The 14,871-nt window shown below is 39.7% G+C and overlaps 2 protein-coding genes across 2 annotated transcripts in view; one reads left to right on the forward strand and one right to left on the reverse strand.

The window, feature by feature from the left end:
- KIAA1328 (KIAA1328 ortholog) overlaps positions 1-13,349 on the reverse strand; it is a 355,769-nt gene extending 342,420 nt beyond the window's left edge. Inside the window, exons 1-3 of the mRNA XM_037806404.1 lie at positions 13,247-13,349; positions 5,820-5,855; positions 4,999-5,141 (exon numbers count right to left, since the gene is read on the reverse strand). Coding sequence (XP_037662332.1) covers positions 4,999-5,141; positions 5,820-5,855; positions 13,247-13,304 — 237 coding nt within the window. The 5' untranslated portion in view covers positions 13,305-13,349. The remainder of the gene's footprint in view (positions 1-4,998; positions 5,142-5,819; positions 5,856-13,246) is intronic.
- Positions 13,350-13,408: 59 nt separating this feature from the next.
- Positions 13,409-14,871, forward strand: part of TPGS2 (tubulin polyglutamylase complex subunit 2) — a 34,943-nt gene continuing 33,480 nt past the window's right edge. Inside the window, exon 1 of the mRNA XM_037806407.1 lies at positions 13,409-13,803. Within this exon, the coding sequence (XP_037662335.1) occupies positions 13,722-13,803 (82 nt within the window). The 5' untranslated portion in view covers positions 13,409-13,721. The remainder of the gene's footprint in view (positions 13,804-14,871) is intronic.

The raw sequence follows: 14,871 nt of genomic DNA on the forward strand, positions 1-14,871 counted from the left end.
GTGGTGCAGCAAAAGGAGAGGCTAGGCCTGCCTATAATTGTGCCTAAGAGTCTCCTCCTGAATGCCTCTTTGTTGCTCAGATGTGGCCCTCTCTCTAGCTAAGCCAACCTGGCAGGTGAAATCACTGCCCTCCCACCTACATGGGATCTGACACCCAGGGGAATAAATCTCCCTGGCAATGTGGAATATGACTCCCAGGGAAGAATCTAGACCCAGCATCGTGGGATGGAGAACATCTTCTTGACCCAAAAGGGGGATGTGAAAGGAAATGAAATAAGCTTCAGTGGCAGAGAGATTCCAAAAGGAGCTGAGAGGTCACTCTGGTGGGCACTCTTATGCACAATACAGACAACCCCTTTTATGTTCTAATGAATTGGAATAGCTAGCAGTAAATACCTGAAACTATCAAACTACAACCCAGAACCCTTGAATCTTGAAGACAATTGTATAAAAATGTAGCTTATGAGGGGTGACAATGTGATTGGGAAAACCATATGGACCACACTCTCCTTTGTCCAGCATATGGATGGATAAGTAGAAAAATGGGAGCAAAAAAAAAAAATGGCACCCAGTGTTCTTTTTTACTTTAATTGTTCTTTTTCACTTTAATTCTTATTCTTATTACCTGTTTGTGTGTGGTAATGAAAATGTTCAAAAATTAATTTTGGTGAGAAACGCATAACTATATAATGGTACTATGAACAACTGAATGTATGCTTTGTGTGACTTCATGGTATGTGAATATATCTCAATAAAATTGAATTAAAAAAAAATAAAAAATAAAAAAATAAAGTGGTGCAGCAACTTTGGAAAACAGTTTGGCAATTCCTCCAAAAGTTAAGCTTAGGGTTATATCATATGACTCACCAATTCCACTTCTAGATATACACCCAAGATAACTGAAAACATGTTCACACAAAAATTATAATAGCATTTTTCATAACAACCAAGACGTGAAAACTACACAAATGTCCATCAAATTATGAATGGATAAAACAAAATATGGTATATCCATTCAATGGAATACTAGTCAGCCATAAAAGGAATGAAGTACTGATACATGCTACAATATGGATGAATCTTGAAAACATTATGCTAAGTGAAAGTAGCTGGTCACAAAGGGCCACATGGTGTATGATTCCATTACATGAAATGTCCAGAACAGACTAATCTATAGTGACAGAAAGTCATTAATGGTTGCTAGGGGCTGAAAGGGTTGCCTAATGATGGGTGACTGCTAATGGATACAGGGTTTCTTTTTGGGGTGATGAAAACATTCTGGAATTAGATAGTGGTGATGGATGTGTAACCCTGTGCATACACTAAAAACCACTTTTAAAAGGTGAATTTTATTGCATGGGAATAATAACTCAAATTTTATAAGACAATTAACTAAAGCAAAAATAATAAGATATTTTGGGATTTATAGATAGAAGTAAAATGTATGATAATATCACAAAAGTCAGGAGGGAAAAAATAAGATTCTGAAACTGTAGGTGAAGTGAGAAAATGTCATTTGAAAATAGACTGTAATAAATTATAGATGTATACTATGAACCCTAAAGAAGCAATTGAAATAATATAACAGATGAGTTATATTCAATAAGGCAACAAAGGAGATAAAATTAGAATCATAAAAATATGGACGTAATTCAAAAGAGGGCTATTGTTCGGTGTAAAATAAACCATTACATTAAAAAAAAACACTTTCTATTTTTGATAAGGACTTGCAAATTAAACTATTCATACCCTAGTGCAAAGAGAGTACATTGGGGATATAAATAACACGAGTAGGTCTTTTGAGCTAATCACAGTTAAATCTGATAGACTACTAAACATAATCATTAGTAACAAACTAGATACCGGAAATCAGAGGTCAAAAAACTTTTCCTGTAAAGGATCCAATAGTAATTATTTTCTGCTTTGTGGGACATAAGGTCTCTGTTGCAACTACTGAACTCTGCCACTGCAAGACAAAAGCAGCCACAGGCAATATGTGAAAGAATGAGCTGGAGCTGAGAGACATTTTGAAGATGGCTGTTGGAAGCTGATGCAGAAATTTTGGAAAATGCCATTCTAAAACGCAACCTAGGAGCAAGCAGACACCAGCCATGTGCCTTCTCAGCTAACAGAGGTTTTCTAGATGCCAATGGCCTTTCTCCAGTGAAGGTACCCTTTGTTGATGGACACTTGATGGCCTTAAGACTGTAACTGTGTAACCAAATAAACCCTCTTTTATAAAAGCCAATCCATCTCTGGTATTTTGCACTCCGGCAGCATTAGCAAACTAGAACAGATTTTGGTACCAGAGAAGTGGGGTGCTGCTGAGTTTGCAAATACCAAACATGTTGGAATGGCTTTTTAAATGGATGAGGGGAAGATTTTGGAAGAATTGTGAGGAGCTTGACAGAAAAGGCCTAGACTGCTCTGGAGAGACTGTCAGTAGAAATATGGACACTAATTAAGATACTTCTGATGAGGCCTGGGGCAGAAATGATGAATGTGTCATTGCCAACTGGAAGAAAGGCAATCCTTGTTTTAAAGTGTCAGAGAATTTGGCAAAATCAAGTCCTGGTGTTGGATGAAAGGCAGAAGTTGAAAACAACGAGCTGGGATACTTGGCTGATGAGATTTTGAAACTAAAAGTTGTGGATATATCATGGCTTCTCCTTGCAACTTATAGTAAAATGCAAGCAGAGAGAGATAAACTTAGAACTGAACTCTTGGGTTCAAAGAAACCAGAAACTGATGGTTTGGAAAATTTCAGGCTTCCAGGGGTGTAACCTTAGAAGCTATAGCCCAACATGAGGATTTAACCAAACATGGAACCCAGCCACCATTTCAGTACAAGCCAGGACTGGAGATGGAGTTATCCAGAAAGGATTTGTGGAAAGTCCTATTGTCTGATGGCTTCGACCCCGTGTACTTCATGTGAAGCCAACAGAATTTTTGCAAGATCTTTACAGACAGAGATGCTTCTGGTCTAGACTGGAGCAGACAGACAAGGAACAAATTGAAGGAAAAATTTCTTCAAAGACAGAGCCATGGAGGTTGAGGTCTGGAGTCAAGAGGTCTCGGGCTGAGAGAGCAAAGCAGCCCACATGCATGGAAAGGGGTGAGTTTGCCCCGGAGGCAGAGAGTGGGTTTTCTGCCTCTATGCTCAGGAAGAATTTTGCCACCCCAAGCCCCAAAGAGGGTGGAGCACATTCCCAGGGAATTGGGGAGAGCCTGGCTGTCACCCCACCGTTCTGAAGCTGTTGAGCATGTGCCCTGGTGATAGAAGAGAATCCGGGTGCTGCCCCGATGTTTGGGAGAGTGGGGCTGAAAAGGTGGTCTTCCCAGTGTATGGATATGTTGGAGCACTCACCCAAGTGTTTGGTGAGAAAAGGGCTGCCACGAAAGCATTTGGAAAGGGTTGGACTCTCGCTCTCTCAAGCCCCAAGGATACAACGTCATTCTGTTAATGACTCAGACTTTGAAATCTAACGGAGTTGGCCCTCTGGGTTTTAGGAACCATTTTGGTCCCTTAAACCCTGTTTTCCTTTCAGTTTCTCCTTATGGCAATGGGAATGTTTACCCTATGACTGTCCCTCTTTTGTATATTGAAAGCAGATAGTTCTAAGTTTCATGGGTACAGAGCCAGAGGGTAATTTTGCTTTTGGACAGATCATGCTCGTAACTGATTTTGATAGGATTTTGTACTTACCTATTGTTACTGAAATGATTTTTTTGTGAGATTGTGATGGGATGAATGTATTTTGTATTTGGAAAGAATATGTTTTTCTGGTGTCCAGGGGGTGGAATGTGCCAGTTTGTATATTTATGTCCCCCAGAAAAAGCCATATTCTTTAATATATTCTTGTGGGGGCAGAGGTATTAGTGTGGATTGGGTTGGAACCTATTGGAGATGTGACCCACCCAACTGTAGGTGATAACTCTGACTGGATATTTTCCATGGAGGCATGGCCCCACCCATTCAGCATGGGCCTTGTTTAGTTTAATGGAGTACTATATAAGCTCAGACAGAAGGAACTCATAGCAAGCTGGAGCTGGGACACATTTTGAAGATGGCCGTTGGAAGCTAAGGCAGACATTTTGGAAAACGCCATTTTGAAGCGCAACCTAGGAGCAAGCAGACGCCAGCCACATGTCTTCCCAGCTAACAGAGGTTTTCCGAATGACAATGGCCTTTCTCCAGTGAAGGTACCCTTTGTTGATGGACGCTTTATGGCCTTAAGACTATAACTGTGTAACCAAATAGGCTCCCTTTTATAAAAGCCAAAAAAAAAAAGAATGAGCCTAGCTGTGTTTTAATAAAACAGCAGGCAGGATTTGGCCTCTAGGTCATAGTCTGCTAAACCCTGACTATGACTCTGGTAGGGGAGACAAAATATAGCAAAAAGTAAAGTAAAAGAAACCGGTCACATAGGACAATGACAAAACAATGCATAGGTGCTATTACAGAGGTAAACAAGAGGGAGAAATCAATGGCTGGGCTATAAAAAAGTAAAAGTCTGTATGATTTTTACTTAATAAGTGAAGGAAATGATAATAATGCAGGCTAATTTTCTTTTAATAAATCATCTTTCTGATAAACAAAGGTCTGTACATCACCAACCAACAAATTTACATGAAAAAGGATGCCCAATTAAAAAAAAATTGTTGTCAACTTGATTTACTTTACCTCCACACAGGTCAGGATGTAGGTCTTTTGAAATATACCAGGATAATACATTTTCCTTAGCTAAGATTTAAAGCAGGCCTGAATTTTTTGGAGCAAAACCCTTGAGTAATTTAGTGACTTTACAGTAATACCAAACATCACTGAAGTATCCCAGAATCTTCTGTATCTTTTAAAAAGCAACACATCTCATGTTTACAGATCATCTAATGTACTTTCAAGGCCTCTTCTACCCTTCTATATCAGCACTGATAGTGCAGAAAAAGATATTTATAGAGACTGGAGAATAAGTAAAACAATAATGAGAAATTACTGACCTGTTGATCTACTGAATCCCCTGCACCTTTAAAAGACTCCATGGAGACTGAAGAAGAAGCGACCCTGGAAGTCTTAAGTTTAACGTCAGCTTTTGGATTCATCAACTTGTGTCTTGATCTGATACTTCCTTCTGCAGAAATTCCTAAGGATTTCCATCAAACAAGATTTCAAAATTATATCCTCACATTCTCTTAATCTCTCCCAACATCAACCCCTTCCTTGATATTCTTTACTTTATGGGAACTGATGGGAAAAACTCTAATTTTAAACATCATTTTAAAGCTCTCTTTAAAAATGAATCAGGGAAAGGTTTTATTTTAAAGAAATACATTAAAGATTCAATTGAAATATTTTAAAAGGTGCTGTCAATGTTCATAAGTCACATTAAAACCAATAAATAAAATGGCATAGATACCTTAACTTTGGGGAAATTAAAGATCTTATTTCCACATTCATTAGGGTGACTTCAAAGCTTTAGTTTTACTACTCATCTAGTACTAACCAGTAAACTTTAAAGAGTCTCTTACATAAACCCTGTATCAAGAAGTTTTCAGTTTTCTTCGGAATAGTAAATTTAGGCTATTATTGATAATATATAAAAAAAAGAAAAGAATCTTGTGCCCATTAATACATGAAGTATTCTATAAGTTCATTAAAAGATGACTTGTCCAACAAGCCCATAAGATGAGTCATATTTCAAACATTAATAGGTTCTGATGGACTGTTCTGCCTCTAGATATACCTGAAAAGTTGTTGTTTTATTTTCTGCCAACACATAAGGCACAAAGGAAGCTTATCAAATTAACAGAGATAATCATACCTGGAACATATACTACCGATTGTTCTTCATCAGAAACTATACAGGCGGATATGAAGGAAAACACTATAAAAGATTATCCAATATCCAAATGTTGTTTCTGTTCTGTACTTGTTATAATCTGTAATTTCCTTTGACCTGGGAGTTTATAGTTTTTAAAAAGAAACTACAAAGCAAAGTAACTGAATTAATGAAATAAAGTTAGTATTTTTTTAAAGTTCATCATTATACATCCACAATTTTATGTTTGTAAAAGTTTTGGAAGGCCTTGTTCCATAAAAGTTTTTTTTTTCACTTATTCCCAAGTAGGATACCCTACAATATATACTTGCTGTTAGATTATTTTCCTTTTCCTTTCCTTTTATGAGCAAAGAGTTAAGGGTTCCAGGCATAAGAATAAATAATTTCAAGATGGGCTTTAGCTTTGAAGAACAAACACCGTCTGAGAGCAAGTCAATCATACAAACACAAAGGCAACTTTTATTCTTCCGCAGTGCATTCATGAAATGTCCCAAGAAACCCTACCATTTTTAAAGTGTTTAAGAAATGAAGACAAAACAGTTTCAAATTTCAAAAGGAGAAATTTAGAAAGGTTAAGATCATAGCACTGCTACATACAGAGAATCAACAAGAAAGCAAGCCTTCTTCCCAGAAACAAAATCTGATTCAGAACTATATCTAAATCCAGATATGTCCACCATTTGATAACCTTCTATTATTCTTCCAGGAAAGAAGTATCTAAACATTTTTTTCCAAATTATCTAGAAAATTCCACAGCTTCCTGTTCTTCTAGAAAATAACGTTTTATTTTCCAAAATTCATAGACAAGGCACTTATCAACTATTTCCTTCCTGGAAAGGCTAGAATAAAACAGTAGATTTAAGAACATGTTCAAAACCCCAGTATATTCAGCTCAGTTTCAATTCTTGTAATGGAGAGTCTTTTCAGAGAATATTGATTGGAAATGCCTACAATCCCTATTAGGCATTTGGAAATATTAACATGGTGCTTAATGTCTGAGTTGCTAGCTGCTTTGCAGGAGCACCTACATTATCAGAGCTCCAAGATTTTGGTTAGTACCAGTTCCCTTAAACCTTAAATTGCCCCAAACATCAGGGATGGAGGTCAGAAAGTTTTACGAGGCATCTAAAGCAAGTAAACAAACAAAAAAATTAGTGCCCACTACTCAAGGAAACTGATAGCAACCAATGGGACAGAGACAGGATTTCTAAATTTCACACCCAAACTAAACATAGCTTTATGAATGAAATTGTGCAAGCTCCTCAACAGCAAAAACTGATTTTTTTTTTATATCCCTGAGGACTAGCACAGGCTCTTGCATACACAGTAGGGGCTCAATAAGTGTTTAATAACTTGCTGTTTGAAATATATACATAGAGTTAAGTACCTAGGGAGGGAAAAAAATCCAAGACAATAATTCAAGGCATGATCCACATTAGAATGAAGTAATGATGAATTTCCAGAAAATTCTCCAGGAATGTCCTATGGAAAGACTCATAACTAAGTCCTGGAAAACAAACTTCCCTAGACCCTTCCCTTTCACTAAGTAGCCTGCTCTCAGTTGGAAAGGACCTGCGACTGAAGAATGCACTCTGCTGCACCCTGATATGGAAACTCAAATGAGAATTTCATACTTTCTCCTCTCTTCTCAAACCTGACACCACTTCCCCCATCCTTACTCTCATCTAATAACTTTGCTTCCAATTTTTTTTAAGAAAAACAAACTACAGAGACCTTCCACAAGCATCTACTGGCATATCTAACTGCTTTTCTGCATTTCTGCCCATATACTTGGCCTTCCCTCTTTTAACTCAGGTTGCTCATGCTCCTATTTAAAGTCAACCCATCAAGTATAGGTACCCTTCCTTTTCTCAGCCCAAGGGATACTGCTCCAAGTATTCTCTCCTTTTTCTCTTGAATCAACCATTTTTTCTATTAAACCTTTTCCATTAACATCCAAACATGTAATAATTTCTTTTTTCCCAGGGGAAAAAAATCTCTCTTGACCATAATTCCCCTCCAGCTACTGTGCCATTTTTAACCCCCCTTTATAGCAAAACTCAAAGGAGCTATCTATACTCATTGTCTCCAATTCCTCTTCTCCCATTCACTCTTGATCCTTCCCTAGTCAAGATTTCAACTCCATCAATCCAGTGCATGTCATTTCTTAACAAGGTTACAATGGCCTCCATATTATTGAATCACCAGTCAATTCTCAGGCCTCCTTGTACTTTATCTATCAGTAGCATTTGATATAGGTGACCATGCTCCTCCTTGAAACACCTTCTTCACTTGACTTCAAAAACACCACACACTCATAATTTTCCAAATACCTGCCTGACCTTCTTAGTCTCGTTGGAATCATCCCAAGTTCCATTCCTTGGACCTTTTCTCTATTTACTCTTTCCCTTGGTGATCTCATTAATTCTCATGTCTTTAAATACCATCAATAAGCTGACATCTGCCAAATTAATCTCTACTAGAAGCCTCACCTAAATCTGTATAGGGTATTATTTTTGTAACTGTCCTATAAGTTCGAAAGCATTTCAAAATAAAAAATTTTAAATTAAATAATAAAAAATAAAGTTAAAAAGAAATACCCCATCAAAAATAAAAGATACCTCAAATTCAACATATATAAAACTGAAGTTCTAACCTTCATCCTAAAACTGCTCTTGCCACTATCTTCCCCATCTCTGTAAATGGTAATTCCATCCTTCCAGCTGCCCAGGACAAAAGAATGGAGCTATTACTGACTACTGTTTCTCTCACATCTTACATTCAGAAAAATCCTGTTGACTCTACTGTTCAAAGTATACCTACAGTCCAACTACTTTTCACCATCACTATCACACTGATCCAAGTTACTTTGTTTTCTCACCAGGATTACTGCAACAACCTCTTAACTAGTCTTTCTTGTTTCTGTGTCTGTCCCCCATCAGCTGATTCTCCACACCACAACTGTAACTGAGAAGTTAGAATTTAAGGATTGATTATGATTACTGAATCATTATATAGATAATCCTTTTTACTTTCTTGTATATTAGAGCAGACAGGGAAATATCTGAAACCTGAATTGTAATCCAGCTGCCTTGATCTCTGATAATGATTGTATAGCCTTTATTTTATGCCCTTGGGATTGTAAAAAACCTTGTGACTAACCTTCACTTGTACCCTTTTATCCAGTTTTTTCACTTCAGTCTTATGATCACTAGAGATAACCCCTAATGTTTATTAATGAAGGGTCTTGGGTCAGCCCAGAACTAACCAACCCCATGTCCAAAGTTATCTTGATAACCGAAGTTGGATCTAATCAAAATGGGCCTGCCTGACATGCGCAGTAGCTTAGACTTTAACCTACAAGTCACCTTTACCTCATTATAATACTAAAAATCACACCCATCATCATGTTAAGGCTGCCATTTTCTTACATATGTTCTGTGACTAAGCATTTAATCAATCTGTGCATGCTCAGTAATTAGATCACCTCTAAGTACATAATCTGGGGCCACTGTACTCATTATCCTAAAACCTGCCCATCTTTCGATGCTTTAAAACTATCAGAATTACCGCAGTTCAGGGAGACAGATTTTGAACCCACAGGCCATCTGTTCTCCTGCTTCAAGCCTAGCAATAAAACTCTTTCTCTCTTTGAAACCTCGTGTCTCAGGAATTGGTCATTTGGCGCATCGGGCAAAAGAATCCACTGCCTTAGTCTGGTAACACAATCAGAATGACTTTTTCAGATTAAAAGCCAAAGTATATACAAGGGCCTACATTGCTTAAGATCTGTTCTCTTATCCCAACCTTGTTACCTCTCTGACGTCACTTCCTACTACTCTTCCCCTCACTCATTCCTGGCTTCTCTACAGTCACTAATGAGCTATGCAAGCTCCTACCTCAGAGCTTTTGCGATTTCTTCGACGCAGGAAGCTTTCTCCCCAGTTATCTTCACAGCTCATTTCCTCACCTCCTTTAGGACTTTGGTCATGCCATCATTTTCTAATTGAGGCTTTGACTTCCTAACCATTTACATACTTAAAATTGCATAACTCTCCCTCCCTGCACCTACCTAACCACCCACCCCCCTACTTGACCCCTTTCCTGCTTTATTTTTCTCCAAAATACCCATAATCGTTATATAGGTATACATATAATGCAAAATATTTTACTTACTCATGGACTCATCTGATCTCACTAAAATGTAAGCACCAAGAGGGTAAGAATTTTCATCTTGTTTTGTTCAGTGTTGTATCCCCAAACGTAAAAGAATGCCATCATTGATAGAATGAAGAATTTATTGATATTTTGTAAGTCACTATCCAACAACCTTCAGTGTAATCTTCCTCTCCTTATCCCATTCACAATAGACAAAACCAGTAACTTCTGTCTACGTCCATGCCAAATTTCTTTTGAAACATTAAAAATTCTAAATAAACTGATCTCAATTTTTGAAAATAAGACTAAAAATATTTGAAATTGCTTCCATCCAACCTATACTTTCTAGTCATTTTGTAATTTATCTTAATCTCATCATCTTAAGAACCCAAATATTTACCTTCTTCAAATACAGTTTCCCAACAGAAGAATATTTTATGGGAAAATAAAAAAGATACAATATATATCAAATGTATATTGAACCTAATACTGGATTCTGTGTATCACCTCAGTTTCACTTTGATTTCTTTGCAAGTCCCTCACTAAGCCAAATCCACAAAACTAAAGCAGTAATAAAACAACCCAGGCTAGACAGGGTAGGCAGGAAGAAGCACCTCTAGCTCAGATCACTAGGATCTAAGGGAATAAGTTGATTAATACCCACACTACTCTTTTTAAGTTTGAATCACTTTCCAGCAACACATGCCTATGTAGTTATTACTGATCATAGTTAGTTTCCAGGCTAATATTTTATGTTAACATCTACATAAACTTTTTGCTTTTTTTTAATTGAAAACTCAATGGCAAAGATTATAGTTATCCCAATGTTTTGATAAGGTCCCTTGTCATTCATACTTGTCAATATCAAGTTAATATACTTGAGCGCACTTAAGAAATCAAATCTGGATACTGCAGACACACGAACTTATGGACTATATTGAAGCTGGAAATTTACAGCTGATTTATTCACAGATTTAACCCATAAAATGACAACATAACATATTCATTATTTACACATTAGGTACTAAGACAGGCCTTGTACAAAACAGCATTGCTGAACCATAACTTTGCAGGAGGTATGTAACTCATAACAGTTAAAAAAAAAAAAAAAAAAAAGAAGAAAAAGATGGCATTCAGTCAGAGATGACCTCTCTTCACATGTTGGAAACATCCAGGATTAGGAATTTCTCAATCACATTTCTCTAACTGCTTAGGCAAAGCATTGAAATCCTTTTCAGTAGTGTAAAAAGAATATCAGATCATAGGCTCATACCTTTTGATATTTTTTCTATTGAAAGTTTTATTTTAAAGGCTCTGGTTTGGTCTGGGGAGTCACCAATGTGACAAGAACAGAGATCAAGATCCAAAGACACATGACTAAAACCACATGATTCACAATTATCTTTATGCTTTTTAGCAAATCCTCAATAACACATTTATATCTGCCATTGCTTTTATCCCTATGGAGATTTAAGATGAAAATATCTGAGGCTGGGATTTAATTATTCATATTGTGGAATAGGCTGAGGTGATACTAATAACCTTGTAATTTCTTTCATATTTCTGAATTTTATAGAATAGAATCACCACATTTTCCTCATACAGTTTCAACTCCTCACTTTCAAAAGGAAGATGAATATTTCACATTAATTTTAAGGGTAAGAGATATTATAAGAGATCAGAGAGGTTATATGACTTCTACAGGAAATAGAAAGGTATATGACTACATAAATGAGAATACAGAACTTCTAAGACCAGCAGCATAGGTTCAGCCCACAAACTTGTAAACAAACTTATTCAGCCCCATTGCAATAGATTGCCTCCCCTCAACTATTTATTCTATGCCAGAACAGAAGGTTAAAGAATAATAATCAAAACACATAGGTGGGTACAAAACACTAAAAAAGCATTTTAGAAGCTAATAACCTTAAAGTATCTCCTTTGTTTCCTCTATCAAACTATCAGAATGCAGAGATAGTACTTTATGTGAAAAGATTCAATCCAATTTCCTGACATGCTAATTAAGCTCAGCTGTTCCCAATGTATATACTCCCTTCGCATCCCTACTGATAGGTAAAGGAAAAAATATTTAATTTTTACAGTGTACTAGTGTGCTTTCACCATTGTGTATGTACATGATGTCATTTGATTCTCACCAACCTATCAGAAACAGGTGGTAATTATGGTAAGTAAGAGCATAATACTAAATAATGAGCAACACCAAACGCAAAAATATCCCACTCTCAAAACATGACACTCTCATCCTAGTAATTCAGTAAGGGGAATCAATAAAACAATTTCCCAAGTTTCATTGGGAGCTAAGTAGAATGTCCAAAGAACGATTCTGCCAAAGGTAACAGCAATGCCTCAAGCAATGCCACAAACCTAGCAAACAGCAAAAAGGTTTGCTTCCTTAGGCACTTAATACACTGACTGCTCCCTCCCCCAGCCACATCCCTTTAATGTATGGTCCCTCTAACTTACAAAAATTACCAAAGATCAGGCTGAAATGGTCTCCCTAACCCAAGAAAAAGAATCATTCCTGTCACATAAACATCTCATCATAGGAATTGAATGGTACTATTACCATAGGCCTAAAAAGCGCAACAGCTTCTCCATCCCAAAACAATCCAAGAACTTCAATCCTTGCCAGTGGTGACCCACAATGTACGTATAAGCCAACAATACTTCCAGGCAAAATGATTCATTCACATCTTATTCTTTAACCAGCACCACCATATCCAGGTGAGTATACCAAGCCCCACACTTCTCCTCAAACCCTAGTATGAAAATATATCATCACTAACAATCCGACAAGCAGATTAAGGACACTCCTAAACCCAAACAGTAAAACTTCCTGCCCAGCGAGCAACGGTCCTCTTCCAGCTAACGTCCACTATTCCCTCAACCACAGCCTCACGCCGCACAGATTGTCGGGCTGGGGTCACCACGGGCCGATTCTAGGACACGATTCTAGGCCACCTTTCCAGAGCTCATCGCCAAGGAGGGCTGGGAAACTTCTGTTCTGTGGTCCCCACACCTGGAAATTCCGCCTGGAGGCACAATCAGGCTCTCTGCCACCTAATACCCCAGCAAGGCGAAAACCCGGCACCTAGACTGGGGCCGGACAGGAGTTCCCCGCCCCCGGGGTTAGCACAAAGCTTCTCTACGCTCAGAATCCCACACGACCCTTCACCCCGCGCCGCACGGGGGAGGGCGCCGGCGCCCCCTGCCAGACGGGCAAAGGATACTGTCCCGGGTCCAGAACGCCGCAGCGTCGGGGCGGGAGGGGGCCGCCACGTCCGCCATCTTGAAACAACCGCCACTCGGGGCGTTGCGCCGGGGCCGCCCCGCCCTGGTTTCCAGGCTCAGCCCCCATTGGCCGCACGGCGGGGAGACACGCCCACGCCTGCGCGGTCGGCCGGGGCGGGAGGAGAGGGTCGGGCCGCTGGAGAGGCTGCATGCCGGAGGCGTGGTGTGGAGCCCAGGCCCCTTAAGCCCGGGGCGCGGGAAGGAGCGTCCCGCAGAACTACTGCTCCCAGACAAGTCCGCACCCCACATCTCCGCCCAGCTGCGCACTCAGTTGCCGAGAACTACAACTCCCGGCATGCCGCGAACTCGAAGACTGAGGCGCTGAGGCGGGGTCCTGCCGTCTGCCGGCCAGCGCTGCTCTCTTCACCGGTTCCCGCCGCTCTCCCGGCCGCGCGCGGAGCAGGTACACGAGCCATGGAGGACAAGCCGTCTCCGCTGCTGGGCGGCAACAAGCCGCACCTGGAGAAGCTGACTCTCGGAATCACTCGCATCCTAGGTAAGTGCCAGCGGAGAGCCGTGAGAACGGGCGAGGGAGGGAGGTGGAGTAGAGGAGAGGAGAAGCGGAGGAATGAGGTCCCAAGTGGGCGGCTTAACGCTGGACGGTGTATACAAGTGAGCGTCGCTGCCGTGATTTCCGTTGTTAAGGAAGAAAGAGAGAGATGCAGGTGCGTGACTCAGCCCGGGAAGGGTTTGCCGGGAGTGTTGGGAGGCTGAGCTGGGAAGCCCGAAACATCTATCCCCGACCCTTGAGCCCACCACAGAGCCCAGGAAGGATGGACAAAGACGCGCTAAGCGGAGATAGCAGGCACCTGACAGTCGGGTCGTCGGATCTCCTGAGAAGCGTTCTTGGCCCAGGGAGTATCCTTGAATCCCCAGTCCTTCCTCTTGCAGCAGAGAGAGCTGGGGAAATGTTGCAGCCACCCTCCCAGGGCAACGACTACACAACTACAATGTGCCAACATGTATTGAACATGAAGTTGTCAAAAAGGAGTTAAGTCTTGCACCACTGATTGGGTTAGAGTTTTTCTTTATGGAACGCTTAAGGACCCACCACTGTGAAAGACTCTAAGGCTACTGAGATGAAGACACAATTCTATTAAAATAATACACTAGATCCCTAGAAATGTGAAATGAGGTCAGTAATCTGTTATTGCTCAGTTAGCACAGAGAAGGAGGTAACTGACCTTACTCGGAAGATGTCCCATAGGAAGTGATGCAAGATTTTGAAAAACAAGTGGGAGTTAGTTAGTTGGATAACCAAGGAGGAGAAAAATATTCTAAGCAGGCCAAAAAAAGCATACTTCAATGCCTTCCCATCACATTTATAATAAAATAAAAACTCTTTACTATGACCCACAAGTCCTCATATAATCTGCCCTAGTCTACCTTTGACTTTATTTTCACTCCACTTTGGCAGCATTAGCACTCTTGCTGTACCCTAAACACACTAAGCTTATCCCTGCTTCAAGGCTTTAAAATTTGCTAAACCCTCCACCTGGAATTATCTTCTTCTGGACCTCTGAATAGCTCTCTCCCTCATGTCATTCAGATCTCTGATCAAATA

Source organism: Choloepus didactylus, chromosome 16 (assembly GCF_015220235.1).
Source record: "Choloepus didactylus isolate mChoDid1 chromosome 16, mChoDid1.pri, whole genome shotgun sequence".
Taxonomy (NCBI): Eukaryota; Metazoa; Chordata; class Mammalia; order Pilosa; family Megalonychidae; genus Choloepus; species Choloepus didactylus.